Below are 17,259 nucleotides of genomic sequence, written 5' to 3' on the forward strand. Positions count from 1 at the left end.
TGCCGTAAATACCAAAACATAACATTAACTACAAAACCACTGAAATATGTAATAAATTAGACACTTCAATATGTATTTGTGGTAAGGTAATTGAACTCACTATATTGCTGTCATTAGATCACAAGATTCAGCAAAATCATTTAAAGCAGAAACTTAAACAGAATATTTAAATAAAGAGTCAATTAATAATAATAATAAAAAATAAAAAAAAAAAGAAAAATTCTAAAGCAAAATCCTATGCGGATTGTAGCAGCAAGGTCAGCAACTATGGAGCGAGAATGAACCAGTAGACCAACAAACTACATGACTACCTAGCATTAAGAACGCTATTGAATCACTTGAAGCATTTGGCGTCAAGAAGAGCTTCTCCCTCAAAAGGCTCGTAATCTTCAATCATTTGACTAACACGTTCCTTCTGAGCCTCATCACTGATGTCCACCTTTGTCCACTCGTAGAGTTCCATGTCGTAGCACTCATCAAGCACAAATTGAGGGATCTCTGGTCCACGGAAGAGCCACAAACCCCTGATCTTGTATGGGGGCTCTGATCCAATCAACAGCATCTTTCCAAATGCATACTTGCGAGCAAGATCCATTCTTTGCAAGAACCCACTAACCTTGTTCATGGTCACAAAACAGACAGTGTTCTCATCATTATACTTGTAGTCACAGAACCACAGAGAGTAGCCTTCTGGGTCATACATATCCCAGAATCCTGCATAAACAAGGAGACAAGTATGAGAGTTATCGTGCATAACACCATTACACACTAACAAAAGTGATTGAAGCAAAATGTGTTCAACAATGTTTCCCAAATACAGTACACAATAATCCACATTACAAATTTCAAAGGATAATCTGAATACAATTCAGTGTATAGCAAAAAACATTACAAGCCAAGACAACAAACTACCGTAAAACTCCCAACATTGGTTACAAGTCAACAAACAAGGCCAGCCATTCAGACTTCGATTATAATTTTCAAGAAATCCGTCCTTGACCCAGGAAACAGCAATAAGAGGGAAGGGTGCAAAACAGCAAATTAAGGCTCGAATCAGTTTCTCATGATAACTTAGGCAGCTGTTTCAAAAAAAAAAAAAAAAAAAAAAAAACACTGAGGCAGCCATTCAGTGATTCAGGGGGTGAAGGCAGAGGCAAGTTCATAACAATAGACTAGAATGCCTAAAAAAACTGACAGCTTAAAACGAGAAGCTGTGAAGCAGGAACAAGGTATAGATTCTATAGAATGAACGACAGAATAAAGCAAAGGGAAAAAGGGATCATCTGACACAAGTTCTTTAGTATTATGGCTACCACCTTGTCCATTCAAAGCTAAGATGAGGTAATTATAAACAATACCTTTAATTGCAACTTCACGGAAATTGGATTTAGTGTTGGAGTACAGCCTCTTCCACTCATCCAATACCATCTTACTAGGGGATAGAAGATCAAGTGGATTCTTTGCCTTTGGCTTGGGTGCCTCTTCCTCCTCTGCTGGTGCCTCTACCTTCTTGGGTGCCTCTTTCTTTGGCTCCTCCTTAGTTTTGGGCTTAGCAGGCTGCGCATGAGCTGGCTTCTTTGCTACAGGTGGAACAGACTCTGCTTGTTTTACTTCACCCAACACTTTCTTGAAGTTTGGCTGATTAACCATGGTCCAGACATATCTTTCGACGTGAGGGAATTCTGAAGTAAAGCTCTTGGTCATGATTCGGCTGAACCCATTAAACAAGTTGCAGGTCATGATAATATCAGCCAATGTAACACTGTCTCCAACCAGAAAAGTATTGGAAGCAAGATGTTTGCTCAATGCTTCCAGGGCCCTCTTCAGTGCAGCAATGGCAAATTCCTCAGCCTTCAAGATATTAGAAGAGTGACATGAGCTACTGTGCCTTAAGCAATAATATATAGATCTCACAGATAATATACAATTATGTCAACTGACCGGAGGGAGATATACAGAGAAACCAAGTCTAGGATACAGCCAACGAGAAATGTGGGCATCGATCTCAAAAGATGCAAAGTCAATCCACTGCTCAATGTGGGCCTAACAAACACAAGATATAGAAAATCAAATTACCATACAAGGAATTTAGTGAATCATGCTAAGAAACACCACAGCTGCATTTAGAAAAAAATATAAACCAAGCATTCATGATTCCTCTTGCTGAAGTTCAATCTTACATTTTCAATAAGCGAAGAGCCAAAAAGAGGATTATCAGCCTTCAACTTTGTAACTGCAAAATATACGATTTAATTAATAAAGAAGTAAAGCTAGATGAGAAAGATCTTATCAGGAGAGGCAGCATAAACTCACCATATCTAGCTATGGCATTACTCTCAAATACAGGTCCATCAGGAGTTTCCAGAACTGGCACCTGAAAACAGGCATTTCTCATGTCAACAATTATACTTCAAAAGAAAATAATACCCTCAAAGATGGATAGGCTACCTTGCCGATGGGGTTCCATTTAAGAAACTCTGACGATTTGTTGGTAACACTCATCTCAAAATCTTTGTTGACATCGACTTTTACACCACTGTATTCTGCAGCAATAAGAGCCTTGAAAGAATTCTTATTTGGGAGAAATGTATGCAAGACCTGAGGAGAAGAAGAAAAAACTTCAGACTGAAATAAATAATCTAACATGTACAACCAAATGCCAATGCATTGAACCAATCAGATGGTATAAATCATACGCGACAAATGGAAAATATGAAATCGCTGATATTAATGATAAGGAACACAAATATTGACAAACTTATTACTAGTATCACCTAGATAGACAAAAATTGCAAATCAAGTGGGTCAACAAAAATACCCTCTCAGCATGGCATTATCGTACTAAAATCAACTATTGTCAGTATCGTAATTTAATAAGACTTGTTGATGTCATTACGAAAACATTATGTTATGCTAAATGGGTATGATTTTTTTTACTTATTTACATAATTTTCACTTGATTTGCAATCCATGTTTATCACGGCGATACACTCGTATTTCCACACTTATCAGTGCTTAGTAGAGATCAGCATTTAAGCAACTGGACGAAAATAACACCCCATGAAAGTTGCAAAAGATGATATAGAAATCTCAGTGAAACTTATAGCAAATCGATAGAAAAATGCAATCAATATTAGCAAAAACAAGCAAATTTAAAGATTATACTCCTTAAAATGGGTGCAATCAACAAAATCAAGCAATTCCAAGTTCGAAAGGGACAGAAAAATCACAAAAATTTAACAGGACCCTCAAATCATTCGAATGTAAACAAACTTAGACATCGTTTTCATCGAATTTCCAATTCATTCAAATCATCAACATCAGTATTAGTATATAGTCAGTAACATCAAATCAACAATCCGAAACAAAATTCAAGATGATTTGCAACTAAACTACATAGAGTAATAAATAAATTAAAAAAAAAATAAAAAAATCAACATTTACAGATTCAAAGTGAAATCCAAAAGCAGCCAATAAACAATACTAACAAGATCATGATCAAGCGAAATTAATTGATTTCGGCGATTAAATTCATCATTTTGGACAATCAATAGCGGAAAAAGAGAAAAATCTTACCAGAGCCATGACGTTGGACTGCGATTGCAATACCGATGGAAAAGAAGTTCTAAAACAGAGAAAAAAACAGAGTGAATACTTTGTAAAAACTTCTTTTTGTGTTTTATACTTCGTATTTAAAATCTAATATCATATCATATATATCACTAATAAATCTAAAAGGAAAATTTAACGAGAATAATCCAACCGCTCCGTTCTCCCATATTAATCCAACCTTTCGATTATTCCGCATTAATCCAACCTTTGCCCCCCTTCTTCTTCCCAAAATGAACCCAAATGACCAGTTACCTAAACAACCGGTCATCCCTTTCCCTCTCCTTCCTCTTACCATTTGCCATCATCTTCCTCCATTACCACCACCCAAAGCTCCACCTCTGTTCACCACCCTTGACCACCTTACACCAAAAACAACCACCACTACACCTTTGGCCACCACTAGCACCAAAAAAGCCACTACCTTCCACCAAAACAGCCAACCCCCCTCCACCCCAAAACAAGCTCTCACCCACGAAATCCTCCTTACCCATTTCAATGCTAGCCACCCACTTAAACCACCCCATCTCCACCACCATTACAATACTCCGGCGCACCCTCACCCCGTCCCCACCACCAGAACCGCCCCTTCCATTTTCGACCACCACTGCCCACCCCACCCTACCCCCACAGCCCGAAACTACCACACAACCCCACCACCAGCAGCCACCACCACTACCCCAAGACCCTAATTCCGTCAGCCACCCTATAACCCACCCAAGCACCCCGAAACCCACCCCTTGTCCTTCCCAGACCCCAATTCCCTTCCCTAGCCCCCGATAATCGCCCCCTCCCCTTTCCACGCTCCTTAAACCACCACCACCCCGATACCCTAATTCCGGCAGCCGCCCTGAAACCCACCCTTTTCCCTTACCCCTATTACCTTTCCCAGCCTCCCACCTCCACCGCATCCAACTTCGTGAGGTGGTGTTAATATGGTGGTATTGTGGCGGCAATAAGTGACCGAAATTGCTTGTTGTGAGGGCTGATTGGTGGCAGGGGCTGATTTGGTGTTGGTGTTTTTGGGCTGAAGCGGTGGTGGCTGTTGGTGTTTGTGTCGTGAGTTGAGGGAGGTGAAGTGGTAATGGAGGAAGGCAGAGAAAGGAGAGAGAAAGAAGAATGGTTGTGATAGGGGAAGAGAGAGAAAGAAGAAACACTAGGGGTGGTTTCCTTTTTTTTTTTTAATTTTTTTAAAAAAAATTTTTACAACCCAAATTTAAAAAAAAAAAAGTAAATTAAAAAAAAAACAAAAAACCAATTATGAAGTGCCACGTCATCATAAAAACCGGTTGAAACCGGTTGCTGACCTACAAGGGTTGCTGGGAGAAAATGGGGGGCAAAGGTTGGATTAATGCGGAATAATCGAAAGGTTGGTTTAATATGGGAGAACGGAGCAAAGGTTGGATTATTCCCGTTAAATTTTCCTAAATAAAACTGGTCTCGCAGCCGGGACACAAGACTACAACACTTGGCATTTCAGTTTTTTGCCAAGTGTCGCGTCACGTAGGCGACAAATAGATGTAACTAGGTTAGATCCCGTGTCATGCACGGTACGTTATTTTAATTACTTTTGACAAATTAATTTATTTATAGCATAAAATATAAAAAAAATTTAATATCTTGAACAAAATTGAAGTAACATGGAATATTTGATCAAGATCATATTCTTAAAAAATATTCCATCAAAAATAAATCTTCTAGAAAAATATTATATATTTTCTTATTATTCCTTAATTAATTGAGTATCAACATAAAAATGGTAAATATTATTGCTCATTTATATAGTTGACAAAAAAACAAACTTTTTTTTTTAAATAACTTCCTTAAATAATATTTAGTAATTAATTATTAAAAAAAATATACTAAGAATACACCAGAAATTGACATGTGTCATTGCTGGTGTGTCTTTTAGTATATAGTTATTGATTGTGACACGTATGATGCTAAGTAAGTGAATTTTAGATAGATTTTTTAAGATAAAAATGTTGTATAGAGTTTTTTTATCGATATACTTCTAATGTTTCAAATACACAAAATTAATTATAACTTTTAATAAATATTCTATAACACAATTCTAATTCCATCATAAAATTCGCTTTACAAAATTCTTTAAAATAAGATCCATTTATAGTATATTTAATTTATTTAAAAAATAAAAAAAAAAATCAGAAAAAATACTTTTAGTTTGGTAAAAATACTTTCAGTTCAGTAAAATTAATGTAAGGTCAATAAAAATAATTTCAAGTCAATAATAACATAGATATCTATTTACAAGCAAAACTACATAAAGTACACTATTATAAATAAGCAATATGATATCGTATGTCTAAATATCTTGGATTATCAAAAGGAATAATATGATCATATATAACATTCAAGTCAAAAGGTTTATCCTAAAATTTTATCAACCATCTGTGCATCGCCCAGACACAAAAATTAAATAGTAGCGCACTAATAAATAACCTCCTACATTGAAATATGTATATTAGGCGACGTTAAACAAATACTATATCATAATTTTGATGAAAATCTAAAATTTTAAAATTACAAATATTTTTGTATAAGGTGCATAATTCTTATTTATATTCATGTCTAATAGCCATTGTTTTTAATGTACAAATTATAAAAATAGGTTTTATATAAACCGTGCATCGCATGGGTTCTAACCTAGTTTTATTCAAATCAAATTATCTCATGCATTTACTAGAAATACACCAGCGGATAAAAATCTTAATAAGATATTTTTACAAGAACTTTTTATATTTACCATAAATACCCATTACCCAATAAATCTTTTTGGAAGATGCAAGTTTTCATCTTAGGGTCCGTTTGGTAGGGTGTAAAACATTTTCAATGTAAAATGGTTTTCCATGAAAATCATTTTACAATGGAAAACTCATTTTCAAAAAAGTTTTCCGTTGTTTGGTTGAATGGAAAATGATTTTCCATTTTAAGCATTTTCCATTGTTTGGTTGAACTGAAAATTCAATTGTGAGGGAAAATGTTTTCCCTCCACTTGTGATGAAAAATGTTTTCCCTCCACTTGTGATGGAAAATGTTTTCCTTCTAAATTGGAGGGAAAATGTTTTCAATAGGGTGGAAAATGATTTTCCACCCCAAGTTTTACATTTTAATGTTTTACACCAAACCAAACAATGTAAAATGGGAAAACACTTTTCAGTGAAAATGTTTTACGCCCTACCAAACGGAGCCAAGATTCCCTTCAACCGAAATGAATCTTTCTCTATTCATCTCAACGCCTTGAATTTGACAAAACTTGTCATTTTGGAAATTTAAGTTATCAAAAAAAAAAAATGTCCAAAACTAGGTATTATTGTGACACATATGATACTAAGTAAGCGAAATTTGGAAAAAAATTTAAAGATAAAAATGTTGTATAGAGTTTTATTATCGATATACTTCTAATATTTCATATATACAAATTAATCATAACTTTAAATAAATATCTTATAATTCGGTACTATTTCCATCATAAAATTCGTTTTAAAAAGTTCTTTAAAATAAGATTCATTTATAATATATTTAATTTATTTTCAAATCAGTGAAAATAAGTTTTAATCATGAAAAATAATTTTGGTTTTGGTAAAAATACTTTTAGTTCAGTAAAAATAATTTCAGTTCAGTATCTCTAAATATCCTACATTATCAAAAGGATGTGATCGTATTTAACATTCAATTCAAAAAGTTTATCCTAAACTTTTATCAACCATCCGGGCATCGCCCGGATATAAAGCTAAACTTTTTAGCCAGTCCACGAGACAGCGACACTTGGCATTCCAGTTTTTCGCCAAGTGTTGCGCCACATTGGAGATAAATAAGTATTATTGTGACACATATAATGCTAAGTAAATAATTTTTGGATAGATTTTTTAAGATAAAATTGTTGTATAGAGTTTTATTATTGATAGAGTTCTAATATTTCATATATGCAAAATTAATCATAACTTTTAATAAATATTCTATAACTCAATTCTATTTCCATCATCAAATTCGTTTTAAAAAATTCTTTAAAATAAGATCCATTTATAATATATTTAATCACAACCTTTAATACGTAGTTGGCCAAACCGTGTCATAAACTATTACAAGAGTTACTTCGATAGGGCTATATGGGTTACTTAGTTAGTGTTATAGTGGTTACTCAATCAGTGTTATAGATAGGGGTTACTTAGTCAGTGTTAGAGTTTACTCAGTTAGTATTACAGGGGTTACTCGGTCAATTTTATAGAGGTTATTTTGTCCGGCCAAATGATGTGGTTAGCCGCATACAAAATACATTGTTATTTAATTTATTTAAAAAATAATAGAGAATCGGTAAAAATAAGTTTTTATCAGTAATTGGTAAATATACTTTCAGTTCAGTAAAAATAATTTAAGTTCAATATAAAATAATTTCAAGTCAATAATAACATAGATATGTATTTACAAACAAAACTACAAAAACTACAAAATTTTATCAACGATCTGCGCATCGCCTGGGCACAAAATTATAACTAATATATAAAGCTAAACTTTTAGCCAGGTCACGAGACAACGGCACTCGGCGTTTCAACTTTTTGCCAAGTGTCGCGCCACGTAGGCGACATATCAGATTACTTTGACACGTTTGATGATAATTAAGCGACGAATCTGATAGATTTGTTTAGGATAAAAAAGTTATTATTAGAGTTTTATTTTCGATAAGTAATAATGAAAATATATCAAATCAAATACTAATTGCTATCATAGTACCATCAGAATTAAAATTTCAAATAGACAATCGTCTATATTAAAAACAAAAAATCAAACAAACAAATCGTGCAATTATATAAAGATATGTTTTGCGTGCACCATTTGATTCCTTCAAATCAATTGATCCTAATGGGCTCATGTTTGTTAATGGCCTTTTAAAAGTCCACAAAACAAAAGAAACCTATTGCATAAAACAGAAAGCTTTGAAAATCATCTTATAAATACTAACTTCTTGCGTAGAGACTATCCTTGACCAATTTTTTTTATTTTCGTAATTATTTGTTTCGAGCTGAGTAAATTGAGAGCTAGCCTCCTTTTTTACCTGTTGTCAAAAAAAAAAAAAAAAAAAATCCTTGCATGTTTAATCAACAAGGAATTATATTATCGCTAACAATAAAATCTTCCATATATATATTTTTTGGGATTATTTGATATACGCGTGTAGTCTGTATAATAGAATGCTTGCATCATTACAGGAGATGTTGATGTATGTCAATTTTTTTCCCTCTATAATTTATATATAATTAACATGTTTTTTGTTTCCTAATGATTTTTTAGAGATAGGACATCGTTGGAACTAGAAAAATATAATCTCATCAAGGACTTGAAGATTAGCAATGAGAGGCAAGGATGGACTTTAAAAGTAAGAATCACTAATTAAATTGGGGATGTAATTAGCCCGAAAACCAATCATTTTCTAGGTATTGACATGATACTAGGAGATATAAGTATTTTGCACAACAACTACCATGTATTATTCCAATATTTTTATATATGTTATTAACCTTATATCTCTTCAAAATAAGAACTAACGAAGCTAATGAAACAGAGACAATACATACATGCTTCAATTAAATTAAACGAAAAGATGCATATGATTTTAGAGAAATGCTCAGAGAGGGATATATATATGATTAAGAACTTTAATGTGACGTCTAACAAGAAAGAGTGGAGGATTGTCACAAATGATCACATGATATTTTTCAATTTTGCAACCTCGACTCAATTACTAAAGAAAGATGATCCAAAAATCCCTAGACAAAAGTTTAATCATGGGGATGATGAGTTAATCAAGCAACAATGCAACTCAGTTTTCAACTCACATGTTTTTATAGATTTATATCACTATTCAAACTCGGTCTATAATTATCATTATATATAACACTCTGTACCATATATAATTGTTCTACTTTATTTATAATGCAGAAGTATTAGGCCAACTAAGAGGAATTGGAGATTTAACCATAAAGCCAGAAAGGTCTATCTGATCTATATTATTACGAGAAATCATTTTAGAAGACACAAGGTATAATTATTTAGTATTAAAAATTATAATCAATTATATATCTATATTAATATCCTAATTAAAGACTATTCGTCTATTCTCATATTTTAATACAGTGGACAAACATACTTGATAACACTATGGGGAAAAATAGCCGAACATACAACTACCATCTTGATGTAGACAATGTATCAATTGTGCTTATCATTACATCTCTTAGAATTTGAACCTATAATGGTATGTATTTGACTTGAAGAAACACAACATCATACCATTTTTAATCAATTGTGTATGTGAATTGTGAGCTAATATTATATTTCAAAGTACAGGTGATACTACCACCATTTTAAATATTTTAAAAAATTCTACCATCAATTTTTTCTCTTATCTTTAACATCATTATATTATAATTTATTAACTCGATGGTCGTAATCTTAACTTCAATTGAAATATCAATGAAATCGTGGATATATTTACACATAGTGATAATGCCTTCTAGAAAATAACAATTATTTTATAAGTAGCCAATAAGAATATATATTGCGGAGTGAATTCGAGACATCGCTCGGGGTACATACTAGTAACTAATATATAAAGCTAAACTTTTAGGCAGGTCACGAGATAACGACACTTGGCATTCTATTTTTTCGCAAAGTGTCATGCCACGTTGGATAGATTTACATAGACTTCGTAGGATAGAAAAAGTTAGTTTAGAATTGTAATTTCAATCAAATTTGGATAGAATTTTAGGATAAAATTGTTAGTTTAGAGTTTTATTCTCGATAAAATACCAAACACAAATTCTTATATGTGGCTAGCCACATGGTGTTACATATAAGACAATTAAATAAGTAATAAGGGGTTATGGTGATGAGCAAATGAGGTTACCTTGACGTATGTGGGTTATTTAAATGAAAAAAAAAGGTTACTTTCTTACATAAGTGGAATCATTCTTTCAATTTTTTAAAACAAAAAAAAAATAGGGGTTACTCGAATGAGCAAATGGGGTTACTTATTTCTAAATTAATTGATATTACTCATATAATGAATTGGAGTTACTTTAATAGACAAAATGAGGTTACTCTTATGAGTAAATAGGATTACTCATATACGGAGTATATAAATAAGGATTATTCTTATAAATCAATGTGGCCACACCGTTTGGCTAGCCACATACAAGACTTACTCAATACCAAATAATAAACTTTTAGGTAGGCCACGAAACAACAATACTTGGTGTTCTAACTTTTTGCCAAGTGTCGTGCCACGTTGGATAGATTTAGATAGACTTTGTAGGATATAAAAGTTATAATTCTATTTTCAATCAAATTTGGATAGAATTTTAGGATAAAATTGTTAGTTTAGAGTTTTATTTTCGATAAATTACCAATATTTACAAAATGAATTATAATTTTATTCAAAAAATAATTAGATTAGAACTCTCAATAATTATCATATAAATTTATTTTTTATATCATAATAATTTTTGGAGCGAAGGAAGTAGTTCAAAATGCACAACATCCATTTATAATATATTCTAATTGATTAAAATAATATACTTCACAATCTAATTTGATTTTATTACTGTATGTAGACATGTCAATCGGGTCGAGTCATGAGTCATTTCGAATCGAGTTACTTCAGGTTACGGGTCAAGAAATGTTCAACCCTAGCCCAAAGTTTTGGGTTCGGGTCAATCCAACAGGCTTAGGACAATTTTTTCATTTAATTTTTTTTTTTTTGCTAATTTTTAGAAATTTCTAACATTTCATACTTTGCTATTTTTTTTTATTTTTTTTTTGTATTTACTCGATCATTTTCGCCAGTATTATTATTAGTCATTACATGCCTACTACATAGTTTAAATCGTCACAAAAGCACATCAATTCCTAACTAATTTTGCATCAATGATATATTTTAAAATTTGACATATAGATAAAAAATTTATCTTAAAATTCAATAAAATAACCCGGGCATCACACGGGACACAAAACTAGTATATATATAAAGGGGTTTTTTTCCCGAGATTTTAGAGAGTCACGTAGGATTTTAATTTTTAAAAAATTATTAGAGCGCCACGTAAGATTAATATTTTTAAAACGCTACAATTATGCCACGTAAGATAAATTTTTTTTTTAAAGCGCTATGTAGGATTATAATAATAAAAAATAAAAAATTATCAGAGCCACACATAAGATTATTATTTTTAAAAATTATCATGAATAACATTAAATGATTAATTTGGGTTGATTAATTTGGGTTGATTAATGGAACTAGGGATGTCACTGGGGCGGGTCTAGTAGGAGACCCGCCCCATCCCCGCCCCGATGGGGCGGGGATGGGTCTAGCTTTGGCGGGTCGCGGGGCGGGGATGGGTCTAAAATCCATACCCGCCATGGGTGATGGGGCGGGGATGGTTGTTATGTAATACCCGCCCCGCCCAGACCCGCCCCATACCCGCCCCGCCCTGCCCCGCCTGACCCACCCCGTACCCGCCCCGCCCCGCCTGACCCACTCCATACCCGACCCATACCCGCTTTATACCCACCCCATACCCGCATAAGACCCGACTAGCCTCACTGCCTCACTCTCTTACCCAATACCCACCCTCATTCAGTCATTCACTCATTCTCAAAACAAAAACCCTAGCCTCACTGCCTCACTCTCTCCTCTCACAGTCTCAAGCGCTGAATCTCTTCCTCAAGCCTCAAACCCCTCTCTTCGATCCTTCTTCTTCAACCTCGTGGTCCTCGTCTGCAATCAAATCTCTTCGATCCTTCTTCTTCAACCTCGATCTTGCAAGGCTGCAACTCATTCAATTTAGGTAAACGTTTTCGCATTATTATCTTTGAGTTTTCTTAATTCAATATGTTCAATTAAGAATTTCTTAATTGGGTTTTCGATTGAAAGTATGTGATTCGTCTTTTATTTATGATTTGTTCGATTGCGGTTTTCAATATTTCATTTGATTGAGCTAGGGTTTCGTGTTATATTTGTATGATACTTTCAATCTAATGCAATTATTGAACTTTTTTTTTTCAATTGCCATATTGCTCATATACACCTCCTTAAATTACCATTCTAACAATTTTACATTAGTACTTTGCTATAAATTAGAACATTTGTTGCCGTTGATTTCTGTTCGGTGTGACTTTAATTTGTAATTTGGTTTGGTTCATTCTTGAAACACTCCTAATTGTTGCATTTGTGTGGTGTTGTTGTGATTGTAAGCTGAGTTTCTTGTTTCAATTCGTATGTGCTGGTCAAATTTTGATCAGAAAAAGTATTCAGAATGAGTACTTTTCATTAGTTTTCAATTTAGCTAAAAGAGTCATTAATTGGTCCTGGAAAATATGATTTTGACTGAATAATGTACAAAGATAAGAATGATTAATGGTTTAATGCTGTTTAAAGACTGCATGAATTAGGATTTGTAGCCCTTTTTGGGTTTTAATTAGTGGTTTGCTTTGATCTATATGGAGGTGATTAATTTGCTAGAACACTGATTGTTGGTGGTGAATTATTCGTTTAAGAGACGGTGAGTGAGTGGTTACCCTTTGCCCCGTTTCCCAGAAATTGTTCTAGTGAAACTATTAGGAAAGAAAAAATCAAATTTTTTCGTGTTGATTACTGTTATTTTTTGTATGATAATGTATGAATATGATGACCTCCAAATTTTTTAGTTTATTAGGGTTTTAATCTAGAATTTTCATTACTTGTTTTTTTATATTTAATTTCACAAAATAGATATAATAAAGTCGAAATATGTATAGATTGTAATTAGTTTTTCTCATTAATTTCAGACTTATAAGTTTATGTTTATTATTTTAGCTTATGTGTGATAACTAAATTCGGATTATGTCATTTGACCACTTATTCGATCATTATAGATTTAGTTACTTTTTTTTTTTTATTTAATTCATTTACTAAGATCAATCTCTGTAGTACACACTAACTTAACACACTTTGTATATAATTAAGTGGGGATGAATTTTGATTGTATTGTAGTTCAAAATATATATACTGATTTTTTACTAAATTTGAATTGAAAATGACTGGCTATTAGCCTATGAATGATGCATGGTGTGTGTGAGCGTTTGTGTTTGTATCTATGTGGCTCAGTGGCTATAAATTTGTGTTGTATCCTGTATGTAGTGGTTAGTGACTTAGTGTGATAGGTGGTTAACTGGTTATGCAGCAGCAACAATATATTAACATAGCAGTTACAGTATGACATTATGCATTGATAGGCCTTTCAACATGATATCTTCCGATAGCTGTGCTAGAAGCATGATCTGCCTTTGCTGCTGTGCATTGCTAATTTGCTATTATTAATTTATTATTGCTGTTTCTGAGATGTCAAATGTGTTCAATACTGTAGTCAATATGTCTAGTGCATTAATTGTCTTTATTTAATTTTTACAGGGGAGAATTTGTCTGAGATGTCAAATAACGCTAGTGTTCCCACTTCCGCTAGTAATACTCCAATTGCAATAGATGATGATGAAAGTCCTCTAGAGACTAATTCCGATCCTTCTCTCCTACCAATTACTAGTAGGCATACTTCGGCAGTGTGGTCTGATTTTAAGAGAAAGAGAGTTGGGGATGTGATAAAAGCTGAGTGCAACCATTGCTCCAAGCTACTTGCTGGTGGGTCAAAAGCAGGAACTACTCATTTGAAAGATCATATAAAAATATGTCCAAAGAGAGTATGTCAAGATCTTCGACAAACAAGAATGTTTGGTACAAAAAAAAACTTGAATGATAAGAATGACACGATGACATTGGCTCCTTACGAATTCCACCAAGAAGATGGAAGAAGAGACTTGGCAGAGATGATTATTTTGCATGAGTATCCAATTAGCATGGTTGAGCATATTGGTTTTAGAAAATATAGCAAGACACTCCAACCTGGATTTAAAGTGCCGTCTCGCAACACAACTAGAAAAGATATTATGAAAAGATATGAGCTTGAGAAGGAGAATGTTGCAACCTTGTTGAGGAAAGCAAAGGGTAAGATTGCCTTAACTACTGACATGTGGACAGCTGACAACCAGAGAAAAGGTTATATGGCGGTCACCTCACATTTTATTGATAATACATGGAAGTTGCAAAGTCGGATCATAAGGTATTGTTTTCTGGTTACTTATAACTTGTTTATTTTTTTTTGGTTGTCTTTGTATTGCTATAGTTTTTTGTGTGAATTTTAAAATCATAAGAATTATAAGTTGTGATGATGGATGATAATAATGAGCCCATATATCCACAATAGTATTGAATAGACAAATAATATATGTTATTTTCATTGGTTTTGGTAGGTTTTTATATGTCCCCGCCCCTCATACTGCTGAGGTTCTTGCTGATGCTTTGAAAGAAAGCATTCAATCATGGAATCTTGATCTTAGGTTGTCTTCTATAACCGTGGATAATTGTTCAACTAATGATGCAATGATGGAAATTTTGAAAGGAGTGTTTCCATATGGCTCACTTTTATTGCGAGGTGATTTTTTTCATATGCGTTGTTGTGCTCACATATTAAATTTGATTGTTCAAGATGGTTTAAGTGCTGTGGTATCAAATGGTGTTCAAAGAATTAGGGATAGTGTTGTGTTTTGGACTGCTTCTGATAAGAGAGTACAAAGGTTTGAACAAGTGGCTAAGCAAATAACTCCTGAGTGTAGTAGAAAGTTAGCACTTGATTGCAAAACCCGGTGGAATTCTACTTATGAAATGCTTTCTATTGCTACTAGTTATAAAGAAGTGTTTGTTGTTTTAAGTGCTCGTAATAATTTATATAAGAATCCACCGACCCCTGAAGATTGGGAAAAAGTTGAGAAAATATGTGAACATTTGGAAGTGTTTAGTAAAACTACCCTTAGTTTTTCAGGAACAAATTACCCTACGGCCAATCTTTATTTTCCTAAAATTTGTGCTTTGAGAATTGCTATTTCTGGTTGGCTTTTATCTCCTCATGATTATGTAAGGAAAATGGCCGACATTATGTTACAAAAATATAACAAGTATTGGGCTAGTGTGAATGGCTTAATGGGAGTGGCAACAATACTAGATCCTAGATACAAAATGGCTCTTATTCGCTTTTATTTTGCAAAAATTTTTGATGAGCATGACTTTGAAATTGAGGTTAGTAGAATTAGTGATCTTCTACGAAGATTGGTTGATGAATATGGGTCTAAGATGGGTAAAACTCAAGGTAGTAGCAACCAACAAGATTTTGATTTGGGTAGTAGTAGCAAATCCAATGAAGAGACCTTTATGCAAGAATTTGCTGAATTTTTACAACAAGATAAGGACTCAAGTCATGATATATCAGATTTGGATAAGTATTTAGATGCTGCTAATGTGCCTCTAGTCCAAGATTTTGATATTCTTAACTGGTGGAAGACAAATGGAGGCACATATCCCATTCTTCAGCAAATAGCACGAGATATATTGAGCATTCCTGTTTCTACTGTTGCATCAGAGTCCGCATTTAGCACAAGTGGTCGGGTTCTTAATCCTTATCGTAGTCGGCTTTTACCGGAAGCTGTAGAAGCTTTGATGTGTACTCAAAATTGGATATGGGCTGCTTCTAAAAGTAAATAGCTAAAATAAAATTTTATTTAATTAATAATATTATTTATTTATTTATTTTAATTAATTCACATTGTATTTGCAGATTGTGGAGAATTTAAGGATGATGAATATGCTAAATTAGTGGGAGAATTAGAGGAAGGATTTGAAACATGTGATATCGATTCTGGAACAAGTGGACTTTGCACCGAATAATTCAAGGCCTAATGAATTTCTTGTTATGTATTTGAATATTTGTAGACTTGTAGTTATTTTTAATATTTGGACTTTGGACAATTTGGAGTTAGTGTTTTTTTTTTAAAATGGTTATTTTTAAAATGGTTGATCTTGCAGTGGTTTTTGTTGGATTTGAGTTAATGGGATTTGTATGCACTGCTACTTTTTCATTAGTCTACTATGAAGTCTGCAGGGTTTCAGTTGACACTTGAAACTTGAAAGACAGTTGCTTTTCTCAATACTAAGTTGGCGGGTATGGGGCGGGGAATTGGCGGGGATGGGGCGGGGGTTTGGCGGGTATGGGGTGGGGGTTTGGCGGGTATGGGGCGGGGACGGGGATGGGGCGGGGGTGGTTTTAGAGTTGGACCCGCCGGGGCGGGGACGGGGATTATTTTCAGACCCGACATGGGGATGGGGATGGGGATGGGGATGAAAATGTGAGGCGGGGATGGGGATGGGAATGCCAAAATCCGCCCCGCCCCGCCCCGTTGACACCCCTAAATGGAACCAACATTATGATATTTTTACAAAAATTAAGAGAGTTTTTTTTTAAAGATATTTAAGAGCGTGACATAGGAAAATGTTATATTTTAGCAAATGAAAAAAAGAATTGCAATTTATTTTAGATCTAAAATTTTATATTTATCATAAAAATAAAATCAGCGTGTTTTCATTTTGGCTGGCCATATCGTGTGGCCGGCTAAGACACACCAATACTCTGACCGGGTAACTCCTGACCATCCGAGTAACCCCTGATCGATCGAGTAACCCTTGATCAACCGAGTAACCCCTAACCAAGCAATCCC

General features: G+C 33.8%; 2 protein-coding genes across 4 annotated transcripts; one reads left to right on the forward strand and one right to left on the reverse strand.

Moving 5' to 3' along the window:
- Positions 1-47: 47 nt before the first annotated feature.
- Positions 48-4,776, reverse strand: LOC110696520 (elongation factor 1-gamma 2-like). 3 transcript variants are annotated; one of them, XM_021873831.1, is made up of 8 exons: positions 4,493-4,776; positions 3,577-3,625; positions 2,449-2,598; positions 2,314-2,374; positions 2,181-2,233; positions 1,942-2,043; positions 1,359-1,851; positions 48-714 (listed from the first exon to the last, which is right to left on the reverse strand). In XM_021873831.1, the coding sequence occupies exons 2-8, from the start codon at positions 3,583-3,585 to the stop codon at positions 335-337; spliced, it is 1,248 nt and encodes a 415-aa protein (XP_021729523.1). In that variant the 5' UTR covers positions 3,586-3,625; positions 4,493-4,776; the 3' UTR covers positions 48-334. The 3 variants fall into 3 exon arrangements, with proteins under 3 accessions (XP_021729523.1, XP_021729522.1, XP_021729521.1); XM_021873830.1 differs by lacking the exon at positions 4,493-4,776 and adding an exon at positions 3,791-4,376; XM_021873829.1 differs by lacking the exon at positions 4,493-4,776 and having other exon boundaries at positions 3,577-4,375.
- Positions 4,777-12,146: 7,370 nt separating this feature from the next.
- Positions 12,147-16,594, forward strand: LOC110696522 (zinc finger BED domain-containing protein RICESLEEPER 3-like). Its single transcript, XM_021873833.1, has 4 exons — positions 12,147-12,470; positions 14,072-14,774; positions 14,965-15,146; positions 16,323-16,594. The coding sequence occupies exons 2-4, from the start codon at positions 14,089-14,091 to the stop codon at positions 16,430-16,432; spliced, it is 978 nt and encodes a 325-aa protein (XP_021729525.1). The 5' UTR covers positions 12,147-12,470; positions 14,072-14,088; the 3' UTR covers positions 16,433-16,594.
- The last annotated feature ends 665 nt before the right edge of the window (positions 16,595-17,259 follow it).

Source organism: Chenopodium quinoa, unplaced genomic scaffold (assembly GCF_001683475.1).
Source record: "Chenopodium quinoa cultivar QQ74 unplaced genomic scaffold, ASM168347v1, whole genome shotgun sequence".
NCBI classification, from domain to species: Eukaryota; Viridiplantae; Streptophyta; class Magnoliopsida; order Caryophyllales; family Amaranthaceae; genus Chenopodium; species Chenopodium quinoa.